The sequence below is a fragment of the Triturus cristatus genome, chromosome 6 (genome assembly GCF_964204655.1).
Source record: "Triturus cristatus chromosome 6, aTriCri1.1, whole genome shotgun sequence".
NCBI lineage: Eukaryota > Metazoa > Chordata > Amphibia > Caudata > Salamandridae > Triturus > Triturus cristatus.
In genome coordinates, this window is record NC_140589.1 from 787,600,201 (window position 1) to 787,617,488 (window position 17,288).

At 43.2% G+C, this 17,288-nt stretch overlaps 1 protein-coding gene across 1 annotated transcript in view; it reads right to left on the reverse strand.

The window, feature by feature from the left end:
• LOC146817879 (interferon-induced, double-stranded RNA-activated protein kinase-like) overlaps nucleotides 1-17,288 on the reverse strand; it is a 512,572-nt gene that overhangs the window by 142,985 nt on the left and 352,299 nt on the right. Inside the window, exon 9 of the mRNA XM_085611365.1 lies at nucleotides 7,648-7,703. Within this exon, the coding sequence (XP_085467491.1) occupies nucleotides 7,648-7,703 (56 nt within the window). The remainder of the gene's footprint in view (nucleotides 1-7,647; nucleotides 7,704-17,288) is intronic.

Here is a 17,288-nt window from a genome sequence, read left to right on the forward strand (position 1 = left end):
AAGGGTGAGAAAACTAAACAAAGACCCTCCCAAAAAAATTCTAGGGGTAAGTTTATTCAGGCCGTTCTATATTTGAAATGAGACAATATTCAGAGGGTCTGATTATAATGGAATTCTCTTCCCTCATAGTACCATCCGGCACCAATGAGACTGTAAAAACCAGACGAGGAACCCGTCCAAAACTTCATTGGAGGCAAATATAAGAGCTTCCATATAAATCAATAGGTATGTAACGGGTTTACTATTAATATGAACGAGACCGGTGTATTGAACTATTATGTTTGAGTAATCTTTCTGTGTTTTAAATTAACGAGTTTAAGCCTATTGGATTTTTGGCCTAGACTTTTCATCCAGGCAGACTTATTCCTAGGTTGCTAAATATAAATCATGAATAATGTAACACAAGAATGTTTAACATTTTTTTTTTCTAATAAAGTTTTTTACATTCTATTCAGATTTTTAATATTGAACTATTGTCCTGAAGAAGGTGACGATCCACCTTAGCACCGAAACGCCATGTCGACAGTTGTTCTTCATGTATTTACTGCACATATTGTTTACCTTTTATTTAAAAATATGATGAATATATGATTTTAAATGTGTTTTTAACTATGTCAATATCAATTGTATAGAACATGATCTTTTGAACAAAATATTGATAATACATTACTTTGAATTCATATGTTTGATTAGAAATTGATTATTCTATGTATGATTTTATATATTTTTGGCTGTAAATTTAGCAACCTGGTAACATTTGTCTTATTATATCTCAGTGTATGGCCTTACTTTAACTAAGGTAACCAATCCAATTAGAGGATTGAATCCTCATGTTTTTTGTGTTTGTTTCAACTAATACCAATAACCCAAACTGGATTTCGCACAGGGTGTTCGACACTCGATAATATCACTTCATTGGCCCTGTTAGGAAAAAAAGCAAGCATATAAAAAAGATAACGCTATACGCCTGTTTTGTGGATTATTCCACAGCGTTTGATATGGTTAACCGACAAAGGCTGTGGAGTAAATTAACAGCATGGGAAATTGATCAGAATCTTTTGAATCTTATTGTTGGCCTGCATTCGGAAACATGGCTTCAGGTGAAATTGGCTCATGATAATACACGGTCGCCAAAAAATGGATATCATAAATGGTCTTAAGCAAGGCTGTGTCCTTGCACCGCTGTTATTCTCTCTCTATATTTCAGACATAGATTTGGCGCTAAGTTCCGATATGGGTGTGGCACCTAAATTAGGAGGTAAAAAGATACCATACCTAGCATATGCGGACGACTTAGTAATTTTGTCCCTAACTTCGAAAGGACTCCAGTACCAAATGAACCAACTACATACTTATAATATAGTGAACAATTTGATAGCCAATTTGTCAAAAACAAAAATTGTGACGTTTGGTCAGAATATAAAACCTATAAAGTGGACACTAGGAGAAAATTTAATGGAGGTAGTGGAACAATTTAACTATCTCGGCGTAATTTTTGACAACAAGTTATCATGGTCAAGCCATAAAGTGAGTAAGAATGCAAAATCAACTGCTATTACTAAATCAATCTCGAGATTCATGAAAATATTTGGAGGAAATGCTATTAATCCATCACCATTACAAATGAAAATGATTCCCTACTTATTATATGCATCTCCAGTAATGAATAATAAAGTCATTGTTGAACTTGAGAAATGCTTTATGAAATGTGTACGCACCATACTTCATTTACGACAGGCAATTCCACATTGCACCATAAGATTGGAATTCGGTCTAAAATCTCTGGAACTGTTGCATAAGAGAAGTTGTGTGAATTACATTATTGATTGTGCCAATGCTGATCCGTGCACATTGAAGCAATCCAGAGCAAAAAAAGTCAGAGAGTTTCAACTATATAATGTAATGATGGAAATAGGATCTTATGACCTGCCTGATATACAGGAGTTGGGGCGAATGACTAGGGATGTGTGGAAAAATCTAATACGCAATACGCTAACTACAAAGCAGTGGAACTCAGATCTTCTACAAGCTGAGAAATATAAACATATGGACCTAGTAATTGATACATATACCATAAAGGCTCAAGAATACTTGGGATAGAATCTACCCAGTTACATAAAACAGAAATACTTAAGGTTTAGACAATTCTACATACTGATTGGGGCGTTTGAAGGGACTTGCAACCAGGCACTTAAAGATATACCAGCATGTCGGCTTTGTGGAATTAGTAAGGAATCTCTTGAACATTTAATTTGCATCTGCCCAAAGCTGCTGCACATAGGGAGGAGATATTTACGCCCCTTGTTTAATAACACTAAAATAAGAACAACTGCAGAGGCCGTACGATACTGTTTCAGGCTCAAAGAGGGCAGTGCAATTATAAGGATGGTACTGTTTTTATAGAGCATGTCTATAAAGCATTGATTGTTCAGATGGCTTTTGTAATATATAGATATATAGATATAAATATATATATCCACAAACGCAGGTAGCCCCAAAGGAGTGTGGCCTCTGACATCTATTAGCTCATGTATTTTTTTCATATTTATTGGCAAATTGCAAGCAGGCAGCTAACAGGGAACAGGCATCAATATCAGGCCAACGCCAAACGCGTTTCGGGAGTCCTTTATCCCTTCCTCAGTGGCGTATATTCAGGAGTGAAAGCAAGTTCATCGCACACCTGTCTAATTTAAATTCCCCGCCCCAATGGGCGTGGCCCTCTCACGGCCTTCTGGTCGTTGTGGTGCGAAGTAATAATATCCCCAGTGGGCATGCTTTTCATCACGTAAATAAATTATATTTCGTTACCCGTGTAGGTTGATGTCGAATCCTGACAGCGACCTGCCCCGCTTTCCAGACCTCAATGTAAGCACCAAGGCAGCACCACTCTGCAAATGGTGCCGAACTTGCATGTCTCCCGTGATTGGCAGCCCTCCTTGGGGCCGGCAATAAATACGGTATTATGAAATATGTATGCTCTTTTTATAGGGAAATGTAGTCACTGAAACCATTTTATTTTTATCTGCTCGCATTTTTGTTTTTGTTTTATTTTAATCAAATTAATAATACAATAAAGTATTTTATTCATTCATTCATTCACTATACCATCACTATTTTCTTTTCTGTACTTTCAACACTTTTCTAATTTAGCACACCAGGGGAGTGCATATCCTGCTGTTTACTCTCTCTCTTTCACCTTCCATTTTGCTTGTGCAAGTTTTACCCCACATCTCTCTTGTCACTCCTAGTTTTCCACTGTTTCCCCACACCTTTTTCCACAACCTTTGTATACCTCTCTCTTTCTCTCACACTGTTGCAGGTCAGTGTCTTTCTTTTTCTCCCTCTCCCGTCTCTCTTTCTTCATCTGACTGCTGAGCCAACTAGTTATCTTTCCTTCATTATGTTGTTTTCTTCCCCTTCCTTTCTCTGCTCTACTTCATCCAGCTGTAGGCAAACTGTTTTAGGTCTCGGCTAGCGAAGGCTGCGCTTGCGCAGTCTCGCTCGCGAGATTTAATGACTTGGAGAAGAGGGGCTTGAACCCGCCCCTCTTCTCCCCTGTTCTCCATTGGCTGGCCTCTTGAATGCTGGCCAGCCATTGGAGAAGAGGTCAGTCATTCCGATTAGGCCCCGTCCTTTTCGGATCGGGGGGCGTGTTTTTTGCAAGAAGTCTAATTATCCCCCCCCGAATCCGAAAACGCCGCTGCCTTTCTCCGAGGCATTTCTGCTCTGCCTCGGAGAAAGGCAGTGGTGTGCTTGCCTTTTGCTCTGCCTTGTTATCCCTTACAGTTAGAGATACGCCGGCCACTACTCCGCGGGTATATTGTACCCTTCTTGCATTTATACCCAACCCTGGTTCTAATCACAACAGCCGACCCAGCAAGATTTTCCCGTTGTACTTCCGGCTGCACCGACCGTACATCGTTCCACCACATGTATTTCTGGGTTGATCAGAAAATAATAGCGTTACCGTACAGTGGCCGTTACTCGGTTCCTAATGCCCTGAATTCCATTGGTCCGCTACTCTGCCAGTCAGCACGCCGTAGCATTCGACTGCCTGCGTGCCTGGCATCCCGTGTCCACTTCCTGCTCGCCGTTTGTGATTGGTCGCTTCCACCCTGCAGGGTCAGGATCCAACAGAGTCTGCATTGTCCGGAGACCGACCCGGACATGGGCACCCGGGACGACGAGTACGACTACCTGTTCAAAGGTACGGGGACAAGGGACCTTGGGAGGGGGGAGGCGGTTGAGAGGGCTAGGAGGGGTCGGAGTAGCGGGTCCCCAGCCGCTGTGCCTCTGCGACTAGTACCGGGAAGGAGGCGCAGCGGTGTGGGGATGGGGGATGTACAGTCGCCCTGACACTGCTATTGTATAGAGAAGATTAAATCATCACTTGAAATACAGGGGTATTCCACCGTGGCATGTTGTAAATGTTCGTTATGCGGTGTCTTTAAAGTGGTCATTTTAAGGAATGCAGATGGGCACGGGACTGCGGGTGGGGCCTAGGGCGATCTAAGAAATGGCGAATCCTGGACTCTGCAGAAATACCATTATGAGGTCTGGGAAGGAGGCATTGGTCTTGTAGTGGTATGGCGTAGGCGGCGGAGGCACTATTGAATCTGCATTGCATCTTTATTGTTCCACATAGGTGCCCTCGTGGTCTGTGCAGAGGGGCATTCTGAAGTCAGGAAACTTGCAGCCTTGATTTTTCAGGAGTGTCTCAGCTTCTGCTGGAAGGCTTCCTGGGGTCAACATTGGGGCTTCACCGGATCTGCAGTTGCTCGATTGGGTATCTTTACATAGTGGAAGTAAGACACGAACTTATCTAGTGCTTGAGATTGTGTTTTTTTCCCCAACGGACCCTAGCAACCAGGTCATGCTACGCTAACCTACCACGGCTTTTGCTGAGATAATTGGTGTGTTAGTGGTGAGAATATCTGGTTTAAGGACTTGCTCCGGGCTCCTTTAAGTTATAGGAACACCAGAATGCCATCATCATCCGAGATGGCAAGACTGCCGGTGACTGACAGTTCCATTGACTCGCTAACCTTTCTTTTATGCTCAATGAAAGGCTACAGGAAACAAGTGTGTGCTTAAAAGAGGCACACGTTTAACCATGATGCACACCGATGTAATATGGGTGCGTTGGACTATAAGTTCTCATGAGTAGGTATTTTATGAAAGTGTAGCTACAATCATCTTAGTACTACGATAATTATTTTACTGATCCTTTGTTTAAGTATTCTGTATTGATTGTTGCTATCCAAGGTTGCAGACGCTCCTGTAGGTACCACGAACGTACCAGAATGTTTTATCCAGAGAAGCTTCTCCTTAACATCTAGTTATGCGGATTCCGTTCCATGGTGCAAGAGCTAGCTTTTTTGAGGTTGAAAACCTTTTACAGCTTTACTTGGTGGGACAATATAATTTTTGTGATTTTGTCAAAGTATGGGAGAGTTGATATCATGTTGTAATTGTTTGGTTCTAGGTTTTTGCATTTTAATCTTTTTTTAAATTTTTTTTTTTAAAGAAACTGTGTAGCCACAACATAAACTGTCGGCCTTGGCAGCATGGCATGAGTTCAGTTAGGAGGATGACCGTATGATGGCCTTGCAGTCTGGGTTACATCTGTTTAGAGGATTGGCCTAAAGGCTTGAAAACCTAGTTCTTTACAGACTCATCCTCCCTCCCTCCCTCTGCCCCGAGGAGCTCAGAGGTCACATGTTCACACACGTTATTGCTCTCCCCTGCCAGACAGACGCAGGCTCGTCACCGGTAGCTTGCCAACACCATGGAACGCGCAAGCAGTGTGGCAAAGGAGGGCTTTGGTTTTCAATTTTAAATATGCGGGAGGAAGAACTTGTGTTTCATTCCGTAATATTGCAGTAACTAACTGAACTTAACACGTTCTAAAATGTCCGAGCGGTAAGCATACGTGAAATCGAGAATTGTTCAAACATCTACTGGGTGGTAGACCTTTAATATAGCAGCCATCTTGGGATGGTATATATTCGCAATTAAATCAGGATCAAAACTGCTTCACAAAGAGACCATTGTTCTCACCGATGTTCCTTAAGTCGATACTGTTTACTTTAATCCGAAACAACGCTACACAAGCGGCCAGCTCTAAGAGTAGTTACTGGTTACTTGTCTTTTCCTGTTGCGACTATTCCAATCTAAGATGGCCCCCGTATACTCGCCGTTCCATTCGTCAATGCGTCACGCATTTTTATTGGCATCATAACCAGCATATCGGACAGTAGCTTTTCTTGTTGCGCCGCCTCTTTTCCCACGCCTGCCCCAATGAGTGAAGGAGACAGGGGACTGGACTTCACTTCCCCGCGGTGTCTCGCGGTTGAATTTCGTCGAGGAGGAGCATGAATAAGAATCTGTGAGGTAGTGAGAAGAGGCGGAGGGTGTGCTGCTTGGCCGGGGAGAGTGCGGCTGAGGCAGCGGTGGGGAGTACAGCCTGGACCCCTCCCTCTGACCATCAATGAATTAGAGGGTCCTTGCGAGCTGCGCGGGCCCCCGGTCTTTTGGGCACTGCTTTGTGTGTCCTCTGGTCTGTAAAGGAGGAGGAGCGGCCGCTCCATGAGCTGCACGGCGCTGCTGGTGAGGGGGGCCGGGCCGCTGAGGTGAAGAGAAGCGGTGGTATACGAGAGAGGCTGGCTGTCCCTCGGAGAGACTTTCCCATCATGGGCACCCCAACCCGTATTCTCCTTTCCTCTACCCTCCCTTCTCACGTACCTGTCCCACCCACTACTCCTTTTCCAGAGGCACATTAACATCACAATTAGTGTAGTCCAGAGATTGCCTCATACGCTCTCTTCCCAACCTCTCCATAAACAAGCATTTACAATGCAACGGTCTCGGCATTGTTAAAGTTAGAGCTATTGGCATTGCTCATGACATTATTTTTGTTTATGTTTTTGTTTTTAACCCCTTCAGTGCCCATGACGAGCTGGACTCGTCATGGGCCGCGGTGGCGCTGTGCCCATGACGAGTCCAGCTCGTCATAGACCCCGCCCGCTAATGCAACGGCCGGCACTGGGCGGGGAAAGGGGCGGGCACTGAAGGGGTTAAAACATGTAGAGAAACGGCATTGTTATTTACAATGTCAATAGCTTAATCAGTGTGTGTGTAGGTGGCTCTGTGTGTGGGTGCAAATGCAATAGGTCTCGCATTTGAGAGTGATTAAGCTATTGACATTGTAAATAACAATGCCGTTTCTTTAAATGTTTTAAAAACAAAAACATAAACAAAAATAATGTCATGAGCAATGCCAATAGCTCTAACTTTACCAATGCCGAGACCATTGCATTGTAAATGCTTGTTTTCTTTCAGAAGGGTACTGATTACTACATTTGCTCTACAGTGTGCAATGGTTTTGCTATCGTATTTCCTATATATAAGCCTAGGGTAGACAAATTTTCCATGAGGTAGTGTAGGCTAGCAGTCTAAGATACTAGATTAAAACATTATCATTTTCAAGATGTGGACTCGAGTCCCACTTATGGAAACATTTTATTCAACATAAATATGCACAATCATTACCTTTATGTAATTTCCAAGAGCCTGATATTTTTCCTTTTCTAAAGTATACAAACACAATTCAAATACAAAAAGGGAATAAGAAAACAAAAGGCTTACCTTGCTCTACATTTCGTTTGGTCATTTTTCAAACTTTCCTCTAGTTTTGGGCTGCCCTATAATTAATTTAAAAAAAAGTTTAGTACATGGACACATACAAATATTTGTAAAATCATTGTGAAATGCCACTTATGGACCAGGTCGAGTAGTGTTTGGATTGTGTATGCTCCCTGTGATAAGGAATAGATAATACATTCCTCTCCATATTATGGGAGCACAGATTCATCATATGAATTTAACCATTTATATAATTTCCATTTTCTCATATTATTGGCCCAACATTTTGCTATTTTCTTTTCGGATTAAATACAACTAGTGAAGTCTTTCCTCCTCAGCATCTACCTAAAAACCATATCACTTTACTTTAATGGAGATCTCAGCTGTGTTACACTGTTTAGTCTCCTTCACCATCAGGTTTTTCTCAAACACAGAAATGCATTATCACACCGCGAAAGAGAGCCAACAATCTGCATATCCCAAGACTTGCTTCAATTACATATCAACAGTTTAAGGCAAAACTTCGTGAGACTATCCCCAATATCCATTGTGACCTAGAGCTGTTTCTAGGGTTTTCTGCCCATACATATGATTATTCACATAAATGGAAAATATAAATTGGTCTACAATGCAACTGGGAAATTAGTTTCTTGGGGCTTAATAGTGGGCTGTTGAAAAGTTATTTCGATTTACACAAACGGGGTTGATCTTACTAAAGTTCGAAGCAAAATGCTGTGGCCCTGTTATCGTGGGCACACTAGATGGGAAGTTAAGGCCTTGAGACATGGCTAGGTCTAATGTAATTGTAACTGTAAATTATTTTCATATAGTGCTTACTACACATGACGATGCGTTGAAGCGATTTGCGGTGTGTAGCAGGCTACTCTAGAGCCCAAGATTAGAGGTTAATAGTTGGCAGAATAATATATTTATTTATTTGTTTTGCTTTGTGCATCATTTGGGTTAGGTTTGTGTTCTGGATTTTTTGTGTGTTCAGTAGAATTTAAAATAGGGAGAGAATGATGAAAATGGATTTGAAAGGGGAAGTAAGAAGTTGCATTTTGTAAGTAGAGGTTGTGTATGTCTGTTAGTTGGGTGATGGGTAAAAAAAATGAGGGAAAGTTTGCAAAGGACGTTTGAGGGGTTCATAGCAGTCAGAAAGGTTTGAGATGAGTCAGAGAGAGGAGGGATGGGACAAAGGTTGAGGGGAACATTTCTTTTATTACAAAAAACCCTGAAATTAACTTAAAACATATATAGGGTTTATACCTTGTGGAGCCCATGTATCCCAGAATAGCATCCTCCCATCAAGTTTAAGTGTGCTGCTGAACCACAGAGAGGTTAGGGACGAGCCATATAGTTGATGTTCTGGGTGTTTATCTAGAAGTAGGAGTGGCGCAACCGTGTCCACTATTATTTGCCTGGAGTGTTCCAGTGGGAGTTTTGAAATATTGCGTATTGTGAGGGCTGAACTAAGGGGTAAGGGTGCGGTACAGTTGGATTTAATGCTTGTGCCCTGGGCTAGAGTATCGTGCGTAAGGGGGTAGTGTATGTAGAAGCACCACCCAGGTAGCCGCAGGAGCGAGCCAGTGGGCTGGGGAGAGCAGGAAAGGCTAGCATAAAGGCAATAGAGAGCGGGGAGAAGAAGAGCCAGAGCAATAAAACCTACAAGTAAAACTGTAACAAAATCAACAATAACAACCCCTACCCATCCCCCACTCATCTCGTAGAATGCGTAGCAGGACACATTCCCCTACCCTTATTCTACGTAGGACACACTGAGCCACAAGCTGGCCTCTCCAAAACCGGCCAGGTACCTACCCAGCCCTGTAGGATAGCTGGTTGATAACAATCGGAGAGAAAGGGGCGCACTATAGGGAGTCAAGGCAGTATTAATGTGCTCTGGTGGTGTGCGTAATGGGTCATTGCAAGGGTCTCTTGGGACTCCAACAGTGTGGGATAAACAGGTGTCTGAGCACTATCACCAAAGCAAGACTAGGATTTACCAGGGTAAATGTGAGTGTGCTAGCAAAAGGTAGTACCCTTGGCTACTGAAGAAACATTGTAAAGCCCTGTGATATGCTGAGGGTGTAGATGAGTGTGAGGAAGTGGTGGGGATCACTCTGAATTGGGTGGGGCTTCCATTGTAAGACCGAAAGGGCAAAATAATTGGTAAACGTCGGTGTGGGTAACATGTGGTGGGGACTCTATAGTCATACGTCCCTCCTGACAGTTGTTCAGTGGTCATAAGGGGTGTGCCCGTTAATAGCCTATACAGACATAGGGCAACCATCTTTCGGCCAAAAACCTCAACAGTTTAAACAGGAAACATTAAACATTATACTGATATCATCAAACATTTTAGTTAGCAAGAAGTATAGCATTCATGCTGTTAGATATGCATGCAGATCTTACGTAACTGGCGTGGTGTAACGAGGTATGGGTGTATTAGTGCAGTTCCAAACAGGATAGAATGGGTTGGCTCACAGGTAAAAAACAGGAAGTTTGTACTCAATAACATCAACTTAGGCAGGATTGTGTCAGCAGTGGGGGCTAGATGCTACCCTGTGGGGTAGGTCAGTGTAGTTAGACGTTAGCCCATCAGACTAGGGAGTCATATTGACGGACCAGGAAGTGTCGGTGTGGAACTGTGACCTTTCCCAGTGGGATCTTGGCAGCTCAATATAAGAAAAGTCTTAGAGATGGGAGAGTGAGAGGACATTAGCAAACCAGGTGGACATTAAATGTTTATTACAGCCAGGACGGAAGAGTCCAAGAACTTTTGTAATGTATAAAGGCATATGGATTCGTGAAGACCAGCACTTTTCCATGGAGGATGATCCAGAATTTCAACGGGCCTGCAAATCTGTATCCCAATCCTTTTAGACTAAGCAATACGCAGAGCCTGATTCCCAACAGGCCGCCCCTTCAATTTCTCATTGTTCCTTCCTCCTGGTTTAATGACCGTTTCACACCAACAATATGAGCATCTGGAGTATGGCTCCACCAATCCCTGGCACATGAATGAGAACTAAACCTTGTCTTAGCGCGATTCCCACTGGCACGTTTTTGACACCCTTGTTTCCACAACCTCATCCTTGATATTGCACGTGGTTGACCAGTGCAATGAGTGAGCACTAGCTATTCAGCGCTTGATTCCCTTCAAAACACAGGGTTTGATCCCCAGCGATCCAGTCCTTCAATCTGCCTCTTCTTTTTTCCAATTTCCTTTTTAACACTTTAGTCTCTCTCAGTTATTTTATCAATCAATCAAACATTTGTAGAGCGCACTACTCACCCGTGAGGGTCTCAAGGCGCTAAGGTGGGAGGGGGTGGTGGTGTTGCTACTGCTCGAACAGCCAGGTTTTGAGAAGTCGCCTGAAGGTCAGCAGGTCCTGGGTCTGTCGCAAGAGGATGGGGAGGGTATTCCAATACAGGTCCTCCCGTTTCCCGTTCAGTCTTGCCACGCCTACCGACACACCCTTCGGCATGCCTGGCCTCAAGGACACAACATGGCTTCACTGCAGCATCTTTATCTTTCCACTCGGAAGACCTGAGCACTGTCAATTTCCTACCTAGGTGATTCTGTTACCGGGAGACCGCCCCGTATGGCTGTATCTTACTACCATACAATATGAACCCTTTTATATCCAAAATCTTTCACCTGATAGTTTATTAGAACACCTTATTCTAATGCCCCCTCCTCTCCTGAACAGGGAATACCACGTAAGGTTGAACTAAATACCCCGCCTTTATAACATTATTATCAAAAACAATGGCTCCTGTGGACTAATAGCAACTAAATCTTGATATAGTAATGCTCAATGGCAATGTAATGGGTTAATGTGATGTAAGAAGGAGAGGCAGCCGAACACACCTTAAATTTGTAATTCATAAACAGTTATTAATACAGCGTCTGTCCATCTGTTCGGTTCAATGACGCTGTTCTGCTCTGAGACGGTCCAGGTGGAGGCAAAAACAGATTTACGATCGAGTAAGAAGCCCTAACTGTATGTAAGCAATTCTTATTATTAGCGAAACAGAAGAGCCGCCCCTCGTGCCCAATTGAACCACCATGTTCTAGCATACGTACAAAGACCCTGAAATACTGGTTGTTTCTCCTCAAAGATTAACTCTAGATAGAACTTTATCTATACAAAACCTAACTGTTCTCGACTAGATTAAGTCTATACAGAAAATCCTGCACTATTATACTGAGGTTTTGAAAATGAGTTTCATGTGAACACTTGTTCCAAGTTCTACAATTGATACCCATGTGGGCATTTGAGTTTGCTCTGAATGAGGAGCACTTTCTTAACAGACGTGTACATGTTACGCAAACAAGTGAGGACTTGAATGAGGATAGTGGTACTTGACAACGTCTATAAACCTAAACTGTTTGAGCCAAGAGTACAGTACTAGTTATAGTCTCCTATTGTTACACAGGGAGAATTGGGAGCAAGGACTTCCCTAGCCTATAGCAAGCAGTGGTTTCACAAACATTGTCCATGAGAACGCTGGACTCAAAGGTTCCTACATTCGTAAATATTGTTGTTTGCCCCATGGCGGCTGTTTATGGTAATCAAATAACTTTATTTTCGATCACAAATATCTTATAAAGTGCAAGATACAGCCTAGACTAAAAACAGCATAAACATAGAAATCAATTTACAGATAGAACGCATAATACTAGATAAAACAATTTGGAAATAAAACTCATTATTCGAGAGTACACAAGGAATTCATATAAATATAGTTTAAAAAGGAAGTACAAAAGGAGAATTCATATAATACATTTAAAACACTTGATCCATAATGCATGCCAAAATCTTGCCAGACCAAAGACTACCACCCTACGTGTATCAGTGGCTAAAATTCTCAGAACCTCAAGATAATGGCCTGTTCCAATTAGTTTACAAAGCAGAACAATCTACTTGGCCCTCAAATTTCTTTAATGGGGCAAAAGAATAACAAGAGGACTGTGGATTTGGGACTAGCCTTACATGCTGGACACTGGTCAACAGAGGGAGCCTCACGAGGAGTAATGCTGCAGCGATGACAGTAAAGGGCTTACGGGAATGGATGTCCAGATGGGAATTGTTAGATAATTGGAGGCTGCAAAACAAACAACTGAGAGAATACTCCTTTTATTCCGCACTTTATGACCTACACACTAGATTAGATATGTTCCTCTGCTCTAGGCATGTGGCAACTAAGCTGGTGGGGGCAGAATACTTAGGGAGCTCCATCTCGGACCACAGTCCCCTCCTATTGAAATTTACTCCAACCACAGAGAGAGTGCCTATTCAACTCTGGAGACTGGTTCCCAATCTACTCGAAGACAACTGTTTTAGGCAGCAGCTGTCCAGCGCCATCACAACTTATTTTGAACGAAATCAGGGTACTGCAAGCACTCCCTTAATAGAATGGGAAACGTTTAAGGTGGTGGTAAAGGGGCAATGCTTGGGACAGACAGTGGACACTAGACGGGAGATCAATCAGGAGCTCCAGACATTAGAAACACAAATACAGACACTGGATAGCGCCTCTGGGAAAGACGAAGAGGATAAGAAACGACTGTCAGATGTTAAAAGTAAATACAACGAAACCTGGGAACGGCTGAGACTCCTAGATTTCTGTACCTATCAGGAGAGAAGACATGTTGAAGGGGGGAAGGCTGGGAAAAAGCTAGCATGGCTGATACAACCTGAGAGCAGGGGCTCCCCAATCTCTAATATACTAACACCAGAGGCGTTGACATTCTTTTATGCCAAAATTATTAATGACACCTTCAAGGGACTATTATGATAAATTATAAGGTAAACCAGGGGTAGTGCAGGAAGATAATATGGTGACCTACCTGATGGGCTTGGGATTACAAGTTTTAGATCAGGCGACTCAGAAAAGTCTAGAGATGGTGATCACTAAACAGGAAATTGGTACGGCAATCAAGGAAATGGCTAGAGGGAAGACACCAGGGCCAGACGGTCTCCCGTCCTAATTTTATTATACATATGTAGCGCTTCTTGCCCCTCATCTGGAAAAAATGTACGCTGCGGTACTCTAGTTGGGCAACCTCCCAACTTCCATCAGGGAGGCGCTGTTGGTTCCACTGCCTGAAAATAAAGTCGATTTGACCGGTACAGCGGACTTCAGACCGCTGTCAATGCTGAATCTCGATTTTAAAATCCTTAGTAGGGTGGTGGTCACCAGACTTATGCCACACATGCAGAAATTAGTTCATGCAGACCAAAATGGTTTTATTCCCACCAGGTTGACCTCTAACAACTTGAGGAGACTGTACCATGTTCTATTTCACAAAGATCTGACAAAATACCCAGATGCTTTGGTGGTGGCGGTCGACCTGTAAAAGGCCGTTTGATTCTCTGCGATGTGATTTCCTGTTGAAGGTGATGAGGATGATGGACCTGGGAGATGAATGGCTGTGGTGGGTTAGTTTGTTATACACAGAACCCACATCAAGGGTGCACATGGGCGGAGTGGTATCCCCACCTTACTCTATATATAGGGGGACAAGACTGGGCTGTCCGCTGTCACCACTGCTCTTTGCTCTGGGGATGGAGCCCCTGGCGGCACGCTTTAGGAGTGAGGGAGAGAGCCATTGAATAACACTAGATGGGTCGGTGAATATTATTTTGTTGTATGCAGACGATATCTTGTTATACATCAGAGATGGATCGCAGGGCATACAGAGAGCGTTTCATCTCTTAGAAGAATTAGCTATATTATTGGGACTCCAAGTTAACATTCGGAAAGCCCACATTTTCCCAGCAAGACCCACATGGACTAGACCCATGGACCTACCGTCGGACTTACCTGGTCACCGTGCTCTGTCAAATATTTGGGTATTCGGATATTCTATAGCCAGGCGGACCTCTTGGAGGGAAACCTGGGTAAGGCATTTGGGGCATTAAAAGCAAATGTGTCTTTCTGGCGATCCCTCAAACTTTCTGTTATGGCACGAGTAGCGCTCTCCAAAATGGTTATGCTACTACGTCTGCTATATTACTTTGTGAATCTCCCTGTGGTGATCCCTAAGAGCTGGTTCAGAGATATGGATTCCTTGCTGACGGGACCTAATATGGGATGGTGGTCGGAACAGGGTGTCTCTGATGGTCCTAAGCCAACCGTTGATAAGAGGGGGAGTAGGTCCTCCGGATTTTGAGGCATACTACCTGGTGGCACACCTCTAATGGTTGGCACAGTGGCTAGACGGGAGAGGGATGGAGACACTGGTGTTGCCAAATCAACCCCCACACGGGTTGCTACTACCCAGGATGCTGAATCCCAAGTATAAGATCTAAAATATGGGAGTGATGTTAAAAGTAGCCCTGAGATGCTGGGATAGATGTACAAAACACTGAGCAGGTTTAGCTCTCTATGCACCGGACCTACCTATAGTAGGACTGCCTCGGACAGGTGATGGTTCCCCTTTCACTCAAGGTCAGTTGAGTGAATGGCAGAGGTGGGAGTGACCGTAGTCCGGGACTGTTATCAGGATGGAGAATAACTCCCCCTTCCAGAATTTCTGGAATACCATGAAATGGGGCCGGGCCAATTCTTAAATTACCATAATGTCAGGAGTAATCTGGACACACTCTAGCGCAGGTACACATATGAACCCAACACACACCTGGCCCTCCAAGAACTGGTGACATTGGGATCTGCCAGACACCTGCTAAAATGGCTATATGTGGCGATAATGGAAATTACAGAACCAACATTGACTCACCTGCAAGAGAAAAGGGAGGACCTATTTGGTAGACCACTGACCGGTGCGGAATGGAAGAAAGCCATAGGGAGGCCTAAGAAGATCTCCAGGAATGCCACTTTTAAATGTAAACAATTCAATGTACTCCATATACTTACCTCACACCACATAGGCATAATATTATGTACGGGGTTGAGGTTAAAAAATGTCCTAGATGTGAAGCATTGGATACCTACTTTACACACATGCTCTGGAGTTGCGCAGTAATACAAGCTTATCGGCAAAAGATCATAGAGATCGTAAATGGAGTCCTGGCACGCACCTTGACAAGTCTCCCGGAAATTTGCATGTAGGACTATTCCCGAGGCCTGAAGACCAAAGAATTGGGCATATATTCATTGACCTAGCTTTGCTTCTATCCAAAAGGCAGATTGCCTGATGATGGCGATCGACTATGGGCCACAGACTGTCTGTCTGGGAGGGGGAGGTCTCGAGCTGAGGAGAGGGCATTGGCCAGAGAGGACAAAGTGACCAAATGGCGTAAACCCCTAGCTGAACGATAGTCTGAAGTAATGAGGGCATGGGAAACTAGAGAATCAGGAGATGTTGAGAGCTCAGCTGGGGACCTTCTCCCTGCGGTGGACACCGGGCCCAACACCAATCGCACGCCACCCTAGTAAGTCATGGGGGCTTACCAGGCCACAAGATTAAGTACACAGGCAGCGGAATCATTGACAGGTGGCACCTCGGCCCCCATACTCCTCCCCTGCAATAGGTGAGAGACTGGAATTCTGAGTAAATTTGTCGAACAGGGAAATATGTGAGAGTGGACCCCAGGTTAGAGTAGCCGTTATTGGTTGAATAAGTTTATCATAAGCAAACCAAAAAAAAAAGAGAATCAGAAAGGAAATAAAGAGGACATTAGCAAACACTACAAACTCCGTACACAGAATATTATTACACCAGAAACATGTTTATTATTTTTAATAGAACAAGAGCAATTAGATAGGGAAGATTATGTACAGTACATGGAAACAATTTGAAATATGAGTTGTCAGTCTTTTGTTCTCCTGCTTTCCCCTTTGTATGCAGAACAGTTGTAATGAACAAATAATTAAATACATGTCCCAGAAACAAAAATGTAAGATGTAAATTGAGAAAAATGCTGAAAAAAATGAAATTTGTATCGGAATTGTATAAATAATTTACGTGCCATGGATGGAACAAATTCGTCAATGGTTTCTTCATAAAATGGAATTATTTTAAAACTCATAAAATCCTGCCCACCGGCTTAGTTATCTCCTTCTCTAATATGGTTTCCCAATATAACCTTTTAATACTGCACTTCGGTATATGGGACAGCCTTTCAGGAGTGGATCAATACTCCTCCATCCCAAGTCTCTTAAGTAGTTTTTTCAGGGAGCTAAACCATGAAATGGAATACATTTCCAGTGCCGGGGCCACTTTCCTGGACACTGTGTTTTTATGGATTTTACTTATATGAGCGGTCTGCTGGATTAGTGACAATTGAGCTTTTTCAATGTGGGGGGCCCAATTTAGATAAGATGTTAGGCGAATACCCAGATAGTCGAAGGCAAATACTCACTTTAGGGGACTACTTCCTGCATTCATGGTTCTATTACATGATTTTTTCCAAAGGTAACACAAAATCATCTATTTCATTTTGGACTCGTTCAGTACCAGGCCCTGTATCTTACAAAAACCCAGTAAAATCATTTAACAGTTGTTGGAGGCCTTGGGGGAATTTTGATATTAATAAAGTGTCACCTGCAAAGAGTAGTGCGGGAACACTTCTCCCTTCTACCTTCAGGTGTCAGACCTATCCCTATCCAGATAATCTACCACCCCATTGATAAAAAGAGAAAATAAGGTGGGCGCTAAAACACATCCG